The sequence below is a fragment of the Setaria italica genome, chromosome IX (genome assembly GCF_000263155.2).
Source record: "Setaria italica strain Yugu1 chromosome IX, Setaria_italica_v2.0, whole genome shotgun sequence".
In the NCBI taxonomy this organism is placed as follows: domain Eukaryota; kingdom Viridiplantae; phylum Streptophyta; class Magnoliopsida; order Poales; family Poaceae; genus Setaria; species Setaria italica.
Genome location: NC_028458.1, coordinates 34,869,559 through 34,880,592, shown reverse-complemented (window position 1 = coordinate 34,880,592; position 11,034 = coordinate 34,869,559). Strand labels below are relative to the sequence as shown.

At 43.2% G+C, this 11,034-nt stretch overlaps 1 protein-coding gene across 1 annotated transcript; it reads left to right on the top strand.

Annotated features, from left to right (window-relative positions):
* Positions 1-4,846: 4,846 nt before the first annotated feature.
* LOC101777282 (calmodulin-interacting protein 111-like) lies at positions 4,847-10,767 on the top strand. Its single transcript, XM_012848802.2, is given in 11 exon segments — positions 4,847-5,322; positions 5,683-5,844; positions 5,930-6,215; positions 6,218-6,740; positions 6,827-7,016; positions 7,746-7,953; positions 8,548-9,020; positions 9,135-9,561; positions 9,935-10,009; positions 10,121-10,311; positions 10,400-10,767. Coding segments are annotated over 11 exon segments (2,979 nt in total). The 5' UTR covers positions 4,847-5,007; the 3' UTR covers positions 10,529-10,767.
* The last annotated feature ends 267 nt before the right edge of the window (positions 10,768-11,034 follow it).

Here is an 11,034-nt window from a genome sequence, read left to right as displayed (position 1 = left end):
GGCTCTCCTTGCTGCTGGTGCTCGTTACATCCCTACTCGTAGTGCTCCTACGCTCCACCTTGATACTAATCTGGAGCCACAATTCCCATCATGATGAATTGGTAGACAATGCTTAAGTTTCCATCCTTAATCCTGTCGACGCTTGCCTCATAGCATCTGCATCTTGTAAATTTCTTTGCACATACGCGCTTATGATGCGCGCACTTCTCTGTGGCTGTGGTAGGTGGTTGAACTAAGTAGACAATGGAGCATATGGTGGGCGACCTTGAAAAGGAGGTGGTATGTAACCATGAAAGCCATATGGTGGCGGCGATGGTTGATGCGCCGGTTGCTAAAAGTTAGGACGTGGTTGGTACGCCGACTACTGAAAATGTGGTGCAAATGGGCCTTGCGCCCATGCTTCTGCTGGCGCCTCCGGCCATTGCTCCTACTGCCATCCTTCAGGAACTCCATCATAACTTTGTGCATTTTGGAACTCAGTCTGCCAGTAGCTTGAACTTGGAGCAGGCAGTGGTATTTCTGGAGCTACTTGCGAGGATGAACCTTCTTCGATTCTTTGCCCCCAGCCTTTCTTTGATGGGAATAATACTCCCTCTTCTAGCCAGTCGGTTTTGCTCACATGATAAATTCCAAGTCTTCTATCGGATAGTTTAAAATTGTTGACCCCAACTGTACAGCCATTTTCTTCATCGCCGCCGATCAAATGTGCATTCTTCATGGTCTTGGCGTCGATGCTTCCAGCTTTTATAAACCAACTAGGGAGCCTTTCAATTTGTGGCTTTAAGCATGCCGCAATCATAGTGAGATAGTAGCCTGACCCAACAACTCAAGTTTCAGATATTGCTTTAGCGAGCCACCTTTTGATCATCATATAGGAGGGGTCAATGACTTCTTCACAACTGCACAATAAAGCCAGTTCATCTTAGTGTCAGTAATTTGGGTCTCCTTCATCCTCCCAGAGACATGATGGCACATCCAAAAAACAATATTTGTAGGATGGGATTGCAAATAATTTTCCTTTGTCGATTATCTTCCTTGGAATTTTTCTTCCAAAATACCTTCAACTCTTCTTCTTCTATTTCTCCAAGTTCTGGGACCTGTGGATTGAAACCCAGAACATCCGTGATGCCACAATATGGGATAATCTTTCCTTCGTCTCTTATCTTGAAGGATAAACATAAAATGTGCTCGGCCATCTCATCATTCCACCTCATAACTTGTTTCATAGTCATGAACATCTCGACAACCACATCCTTTTGTACGATGACAGGACCGTTGAGAGCAAATTGCATCCAACCAATGTTGCTCAGAAGCTTGTAGATATCATTGTGGAAACCAATCTTCTGAATAAAATCATTATCGAAATCATGGTTGGCAACAAGTCTTCCTTCAATATTCTTATGCCTCTCCTCTTCCTCCTTGCTCTTTATTGTCAAGTCATATAACAACTTATTTTCAGTGTAGCCACAACGAGAGCGAGTTCTCTCCTTGAAGCTGGTGGTGCGGTTTCGGGAATTCCACACGGTTCACCAAACTGCATGGAAGAGCTTCTAGTGTTCATCCCATCGAGCAGCATGCGGTCGCTGCGTGGTGCCTCCATGTTGATGTCACCGCTATTGGGATACCAGGAATAACTGTTGTTATAGATCACGGGATTACCACTCCACGCATAGGTGCGAAAGTTGTAGATACACGTCGGTGTAGCGAAGTCGATCACACATCGACGTAGTGTAGTCAAACACGTCAACGTCGAGCAGTTCCTCAGCAGCTCGTCCATGTGCAGGGACTCCCTCCTCGTGCCGTGGCTCGTCAGGCTTGTCGTCGGCTCGTCAAGTTCCTTGTCGGAGCTCTCGTGCAGCGGCTCATCCAAGTGCTGCAGATGCAACACCTCCCAGGTATCCACACGTGCGGGAGGAAATGTCGCAAGCCGGACTGATAGGTTCGCGAGTTGCAATAAGGCGAGGCGTGGGAGGCGCAGCTGTTGCTGGTGCAAAAGGGATAAAACCCTAGGGTGCCCCCCACCCCTCAATATATAGGGGTTCGTAACGGGCCCCTAGGTCCGAGGCCCATTAGTACTCCTAAACCTGATCCAATTCAGATCACATCCGAATTGGGCTTCCAGCCCTTTAAGTGTGTGACCCTATAAGTTCATATGCGTATAGACATGGCCCGAGTACTCCTACTCAGCAAATAGCCAGTAACGGCCTCTAGCAAGATATACTAACTCCTATACGCACACGAAGATCATATCAGATGAACCATCACAACATCACGTACATGTTATTCCCTTTGCCTCACGATATTTGGTCTAGCTCCAAGCCGACCACTCTTTCTCGATGCTGTGATTCGGAATCCCTTTTTAGGTTAACTCTTAACCTCATGTAGCATGGCCATGCATTTCCGGATTCGATCACTCGAGGGGCCCAGAGATATCTCTCTCAAATAGGGAGGGGCAAATTCCATTTTAACTGACCATGCCTCACAACATGCTTCTTGACAAACCCGAAAGCTACTTTTATGACTACCCAGTTATGGTGTAGCGTTTGATAGCCCCTAAGTAAGTCGATCCACATCTTGAGTACACCAGTCTCAGGTCTAAGGACAAAGTGTACACGTTGTGTAAAGAGAAAACTACGTAACTCGTGTTGGGTCAGTCCTAGCACATGTCTCTACACGTGCCCACATTATTAGTTTGACATCTCCATGTCCATGACTTATGAAACATAGTCATCAACTAATACATGTGCTAGTCTAATATTCATGTGTGTCCTCATGAACTCGGACTAGGGATAACTTTTAGAATAACCATACAAGTAAAGAGTTTCATACACAATTCGCATAATTGCAATCAATTCAAGTAGCCTTTAATGGATATTGAAGGAACACAATATAAAACATGGATACAAAGGAATATCATCATCTCTATGATTGCCTCTAGGGCATACCTCCAACAGTCTCCTACTTGCACTAGAGTCAATCTAGAAGGTATCTAATACCCATAGCTCTTATGTGCACATCATCCTTAGACTGCAGAAGAGGCTTTGTCAACAAATCAGAAATATTCAAATCCGTCTGTATTTTGCATATCTTGATCTCACCCCGATTAATGAAGTCTCGAATGAGATGAAATTGCCGCATTACGTGTTTGTTCTTATAATGATTCCTTGGCTCCTTTGCTTGCGCAATAGCCCCATTGTTGTCACAGTAGAGATTTAATGGGCTAGACGCATATGGGAACACACCAAGCCCAATAAGGAAATTCCTTATCCAAACACCCTCTTTCGCGACTTCTGAAGCCACGATGTACTCGGCTTCTGTCATAGAATCAGCCACCGTCTCCTGCTTGGAACTCTTCCAGCTAACTGCACCACCGTTTAGCATAAACACAAATCCTGATTGTGATTTTGAATCATCTCTATCGGTTTGGAAACTAGCATCGGTGTAACCTGTTACAACGAGCTCCTCCTCACCTCCATAGACGAGGAACATATCTTCAGTCCTTCTTAAGTACTTAAGAATGTTTTTTCACCATTGTCCAGTGACTCTCACCCAGATCAGACTGGTGTCTGCTTGTCATACTTAGCGCATATGAAACATCTGGACGAGTACTTATCATTGTATACATGATAGATCCAATAGCTGAAGCATATGATGCTCTACTCATGCAATCCCGCTCATCAGTAGTCGAAGGACACTGAATCTTGCTAAGGTGTATGCCATGTGACATAGGCAAGAACCCTTTCTTTGCCTCTTCCATGTTGAACCATTTCAACACTTTGTCAATGTAAGTATATTAGCTTAATCCTATAAACCTTCTCGATCATATCCTCCAAAATATGTTGCAATGTGAAAATGACCTGTTTATTAGGTGTGATCAATAGTTTAGGTGTTAAATTCATGTCATTATTGAAGATAAACAGGGGTAAAAGTATGTCAATATTAAACATCAATAGCTTGCTTCGTCAAAACATCAATATGTTGTTAGTGAAATGAAGATACATTGTAGAAAAATAGAAGTGGTAATGCTAGTGGAACATAGTGAAATGAAGATACATTGAAGAAAAATAGAAGCGGTAATGCTAGTGGACGGACATCCAGGTAGACAAAAAAAAATAACCGGACGCCAACGCTAGCTTGTGCTCCTTTCCTATCCACTCATTTCTTTAAGTAAATTTCTTATCCCCTTCCCTCCAGACCTTCTTTCCCAACCTTCTCCTTCAATTCCATTCCCACACATCTCCCACTGCTGTGACCTTGGCACTGGCATCTGCTTGAGTTTGTAACATCATAAAATCACCACGTGCTTGACTCGACACCACTGCGCCGGTGACATGCCGGCATGCTAGACCTCCTCCTTGCATCGGTTGTCCCGATTCTGCAACAGCACCAATCCTGGAACCCCTGCTTGTCGCTGCTGCGTGCTCGGCTACAGCCCCGTCCAATTCCATCATAATTCGCGACATGGAGGGGTCTGGGGTCAAATGACAATGGGCCAAGGATGGACGGTGGCTCTTGCACCAGCGCGCCAAAAAGGCAGCTTCAGCTCGATTGGATCACTGCGCGCAAGAGAAAATTGCTATGTTGCATTAGGTACCATATGCTATTGCAGTAGAGATTTTTGGATATTGCGAGTGTCGTATCATATATGTTTGTGATTTGATGTAGATGTATGTATCATGTGATGTTGGGTGATCGATTTTATGATGCTTAAATGTGATCAATTTTTATAAGATGTTTAAATGTTGAATTCACCATTGATGGAGATTCATCCGCCGCCAAATGAGACACTTCCAAACTTCAAATTGAGAGTCAGCCCGATCAGAACCCATTCACTGGGAAGGTCTATTTGGGCCCAAGGGCTGAACCGGAAGCCTCGCAATCGCATCCACCCGACGCCGGCAGCCGCCGTCTTCCTCCACCAGCGGCCTCGCCGGCGCGCGCATCCATGTATTTTTTTTCCCAGCCAAAATTAGAAAGCACAAAGACCTCCAAACCTCCGCAGCCGCCATGCCTCCTTCCAAGGGCAAGAAGAAGCAGCAGCCGGCGGCTTCGCCGCAGCCGTCCCCGCACACCCGCTCGTCCCGTGGCCCCGAGAACCGCGGCGGCGGCGACGGTGAGGGAAGCGTCGACCTACCGTCTATCGCCGCGGCGGCGGCGGCGCGGTTCCCAGTGCTCGTGCCTCGCGGCGGCGAGGGTTGCTTCGCCGGCGCCGTCGCCGAAGTGGCCTCCAGGGGCACGAGCAGCGGCGGCTGCTTGGGGAGGCTCTGGCTCTCTGAGGCCGCTATGGTCGGCGCCGGGATGCGGCCCGGGTGCCTCGTCTCCGTAAGTTCCCGCCTGCTCCCCTTTTGTGCCTGTGGCCTGTTCATTCAACTTTGGACTATTTGTTTCTGTGAATTACCTTCAATGCAGATACAATCAGGTCATACAGCTAGAATCAGTTCAAGGAATCGTGGTATTGGACCTTGTTGCTCAAATTTGTATTTCTGTTGTGACTGGATCTCTAATTTTACTGGCAGTTACCAACTGGTAGCATTCCTGATAGTGTGCGCCTACTAATGTGTGTGCTGTTTAATGATCGTGAAAGTAACTTCAGAATTTCCGCGGAGCACAAACATGTTGGTTACTTGTTTGTATGTCCTTTTTGAATGATGACTAAGCTGAGATATGTTTCCTTGTTTGCAGGTGTCACTAATTTCTTCGAGAAGTGACCAATTAGATGGATTCCCACTAGACGATTTGTTTAAGGAGTGCAACAGATTCTTTGATCTTGATGTGGACAATGATCTTCTACGTGGTGAAGCTGGAAGAAACTTTGTTGTTGCCACAGTTTTCCTTTCACGTGAGGTATGTCTATTCTATTTTGCTTCTCCTGCTTTCTAAATGCTAAGAGTAACGAACTGATAACGTTTTTGGCTGGGTGTCTTTCTAGGTTCACAAGAATGGCATCAAGCTCTCTTGGGATCTTGCTTGTGTTTTGGGGTACCCATCAGTAGGTCGACCGTTGTTTTTTAGCCCCTTGTGTACATCTCAGGACCCAAAGCATAGTGATGATGTAGATATTTTACGGGTAATAAAATGTAAGGACCTTTATCTTGGCCTAATTCCACCTGAGGTTGGATCTTCCAGTGGCATTCATTCAGAATCTGACTACCTCTCTGAAAGAAATGAAATGCTTATGGAGACACCTAAGAAGAGTCCTTTTACTACATTGCATAGGAGGAATCCCATGACTTTGCATCCAACAGTGGCTCTTCAATGTGCTTGGATCCAACCACTACGAGATCAGCATTAGCAGACGAGAAAGTTAATGAGTTGTTGCAGACTTCAGCTTCACGATGGCTTAATGGTCGACACTTGTTAAAAGGGAACTTTATTCCTCTCTCAATGTGCGGGAAACTGTCCTTGTTTGTGGTGATGGGAGCAAAAATTGATAGCTATGCTCGAGATGATTTGCATGAGAAAGGGAATACACTGCCTAATGCAGAAGATTCATCTAACTTGGGGGGAACCCTAGTTTCAATCCTTGTGGATAGAACTACAAAAGTGCATCTGTCTGATTCAGTCTGCACTGAGAAGCTTGGCTCAGATAAGACAGATTTACCATCGCAAGTTTACGAGTATGATAATAAAATAAATGAAGATTCCAATCACGCTCCAATGCTTGGTGGGTTATCTAAAGAGTCAGCAACCATAAAAGAAATAATTTCGTTTTCACTTGTTGATCAAATTGGTTTCCCAAGGTATTGTGTAAACAGATATACAATTCCCTCGATTTTCAGCCATAATATTCATTCTTCTAATTTCGTAATATACTGATTGTTTTCAGATATAAAGGTATTCTTCTTTATGGTCCACCTGGAACCGGGAAAACCTCTCTTGCTTCTTTTTGTGCCTATGATGCAGGAGCCAACCTTTTTACAATCAACGGGCCGGAGATCATTAGTCATTACTATGGAGAAAGTGAGAAATCTCTGTATGATGTTTTCAGTTCAGCAAAGAAAGCTGCACCTGCTGTGGTTAGATTTTCTTCAAATGCTCAGCTGCATTATCTTACTGCCAAGTCAACTGTAAAAAAAGAAAATCCAAATAGAGATACCTCTTTCACAGGTATTACTTTAATTACTCTGAATCCCCTGATGCATTAGAAAAAGAACAATATTTTTTTACTGACTTTTGTGACTCGTGTTTTTGAATGATACTGGCAACTTAATTTTTTGGAGAGTAGTACTGTTGTGCCCAATCTGTCATAATATCTTGATGCGCTCTGCAACTCTTAAGTCTTAAAACTGCATCTTCCATTGAAATTCATGAAACTGAACTTGTAGCTATTTCCACTATTTTTATCACACCCATGGTGGCAAATCACTATGCTTGGCTATATATATTCTTCTTAATGCAAAATGCACCCTGTACGTACAAGGAGAAGATTAGCTTGAAGGCTGTTTCTAGTTTCTCCTTAAATATCATTGCTTAAGTAACTTTACCAGAGCAGTTATCTTGCCTATATTAATATTGCACAACTCATACTTGGGAACATCTTGTCTTTTGTCTTGTTCACTCATTGCTTTTCTTTGTGAAATTTGCATATTTGATGTATATTAAAATTTTTATGCACTTATTATCTATGGTTTGAAGTATTTATTTAGTAAGGAGCAATACTATGTATTTGAAGTATTGTTATTATCCCACCATGTTGCCATTTGTAACAGTATCATATCTATCTCATGTATCTTTGCTGCTTTTAGATATTTGTTGATGAATTGGATGCAATTGCTCCATCAAGGATGGAAGGGGGTGAGGAGTTATCTATTAGAATGGTGGCTACTCTGTTAAAACTGATGGATGAGGTAGGCCCTAATGATCATGTTCTCTTAATCGCTGCAACGAATTGGCCTGATAGTATTGATCCTGCACTGTGACGTTCTGGAAGATTGGATAGGGAAATTGAAATAGGTACAATTCTCTGATGTTATCCATATATATTTTTAAATAAAGGGGCGTGGCTGTAGTCTACTCCACATTCATATCATGCTTTTAATGCTAAAGTGCCTGCAACTAAAACATAGCTTATGCATGTGCAGAATGCATTACGAATCCTGGCCTTGCCATTAGCACCTTTTTTAGTACTCCTTGAGCTAATCTGTCATTGTTTTCATGCATTAAGCTTGATTTTGTGGACAAGCATCATGCCTTTAGGATTGGCCAAAAATTTTAACTTAAGAGGAATGGACTGCCTTGCATCATGCCTTTAGGATTGGCCAAAAATTTTAACTTAAGAGGAATGGACTGCCTTGCATCATGCCTTTAGGATTGGCCAAAAATTTTAACTTAAGAGGAATGGACTGCCTTGTACATGTTTTGTCATTCCTAGTGGGTGATCTTGTTACGTGTTTAATAGCCAGTTAAGGTTTTTTTTTGAAACTAATGTCGGCCTGCACTTAATAGCATCAAACTTAATTGTCCTAATGTTGAATTAGCATGGTTCTCCAATGATATAAGTCTAAAACCAAATTGACCATGGTTTGTTGTCTTTTCACTGGGTTGCAGGAGTGCCATCTCCAGAACAGAGGATGGACATACTTCAACACCTTCTAATTGGAGTTTACCACTCCCTCAATGATGAGGAACTTAAGTCTGTTGCTCTAGAGACCCATGGATTTGTAGGTGCCGATCTAGCTGCACTATGCAATGAGGCTGCAATGTGTGCTCTTCGCCGTTATATCAGCCTAAAAGAAAATTTGAATATACAACTTGGTCATCCTGACTCTAGTGTAGATAAGTGTATACGGGATACTGATGATCCTTCAGGCTATCAAGAAAGCTTATTACCGGCATGTTTCTCAACCATGTCATTGGATGATGCTCCTTGCACAAATAGTAACGAAAAAAGTAGCAAGTCTTATGATGTGAACACAAAAGGTAGTGAGTCTTATGATGCGATAGATGAAAAAGCATTGTCAGTGAACACTGAGGACTTTAAGAAGGCTAAAACGAAAGTTCGACCAAGTGCAATGCGTGAGGTATCAATTCTATCCACCCAAGGCTGTAACTGTGTGCTTCTATCATGATAGTTCCTATATATACATGTGACTTGTGGGAAAACAATGCCAATTGCTCAACCATATTCTGTACAGGTGATGCTTGAGCTTCCAAAGGTGCGTTGGGAAGATGTTGGTGGCCAAGCCAGTGTCAAGCAGCAGCTAATTGAAGCCATCCATTGGCCACAGAAACGCCCAGAAGCATTTAAACGTATAGGGATCCAACCCCCCAAAGGATTGCTAATGATGGGACCACCAGGTTGCAGCAAGACCTTGATGGCTCGCGCTGCAGCTTCTGAAGCAAAATTGAACTTTCTTGCAGTTAAGGGTCCTGAACTTTTTAGCAAATGGGTCGGTGACTCTGAGAAAGCAGTGAGATCGCTATTTGCAAAAGCAAGAGCTAATGCACCGGCGATAATATTTTTCGATGAGATAGATGGACTTGCAGTAACTCGTGGGCATGAAAATGATGGCACGTCTGTTGCTGATAGGGTCCTCACTCAGTTGCTTGTGGAAATGGATGGTGAGTTTTATCACTTCATTAGGAAATTCCTCTCTTGATGTTTCATGTGTGTTCATAAATTTTCCTTAGGGTACATTATTATCAGCTTATCTCACTAACACTACCCACTAAGGTGTGTTAGGCTATGATTAGAGGTTTGCCAAATAACAGTACTGTACTTTGTTTGACTATACATAAACCTAGCATAAGCATGAAATATCTGATTTTGATGTGTCCAGTCAATGATTTAATTAACTGGAGCCTTAGCCATTCACTTGTGCTCATCCACAGTTGGAATTTGTTGATGACCTGCTATCCAACTTATTTTGTGGTTTACAAGATCCTGTTGGTCTCTATATTTTTGATGATGCATAATTTTATATTGTGGCGACAGGTTTGGACGAGAAAGTAATTGTTATTGCAGCTACAAATCGTCCTGACAAAATTGATCCTGCACTTACGAGGCCAGGTTGTTTATTGGGTCTATTTTTTGGCTTAACATAAATGCATTGCTTGGTTCACACATAGTGTGATTCCTTCGCTCATTTAGTCTGACTTTTTTGAATGATGTATACCCTAGGTCGTTTCGACAGGTTGCTCAATGTGCAACCGCCAAATGAAACTGACCGTGCAGATATTTTCCGCATTCATACTCGCAGCATACCATGCGGCCCTGACGTGAATCTAGAGGAACTTGCTAGGCTCACAGAAGGCTACACTGGTGCGGACATAAAGCTTGTCTGCAGGGAAGCTGCTGTTGCGGCACTTGATGTATGCTACTCATTCTTTCCCTCTCTGGTAACAAGCTTCACTACCAGTAGCAGAAGTTTGCTGATAAACTACTGTAATTTTTCAACAGGAGAGCTTTGACATCAAACAGGTAGCAATGAGGCATTTCGAGTTCGCAATCAGCAAAATAAAGCCATCCGATGTCAAGTTTTACCAAAAACTTGGAGAGGATTACCGCAGATTCGTGGATGGCTCATAAAAGGGAACGTAATAATGGTGGACATATTGAACCTACTCCTTTTTTTCTTTTCCTTTTGGGTATCCTTAGGTGTAAAAATGTAATCACATGAATTTTGTTGCATCCTGAAAGTGATTCCTCATCTCATCTTCTGCATCACCTTTATTCAGCAAAATATTAATTGCAGAGTTTTGTTGTAACTTGTGACATGGGGTTATTTTGCTTATTTTAGGGGCATGTATTCTTGCAAACTTTTCTCCCGTGTCGTTGCTTGCTGGATTCTTACAGCAATGGTGGTGTTGATGGGATTTACTCTAGTTGGCGTGCTGGAATAATTGGACTTCGTTTTCTGTACGGCGTTCGTTTCTAAACATATGATAAATCACGAAGATGTACCTCGTCCGTGGCCCATGGCTACTGAAAGTACCTCGAGCTCTCGACGGCTCGCTGGATACGGCCGCGATAGCGGTGTGCGACAGTGGGGCTGCTTGGTGGCCAACCGCGAGCTGCCACACCTAAGTTTAGGT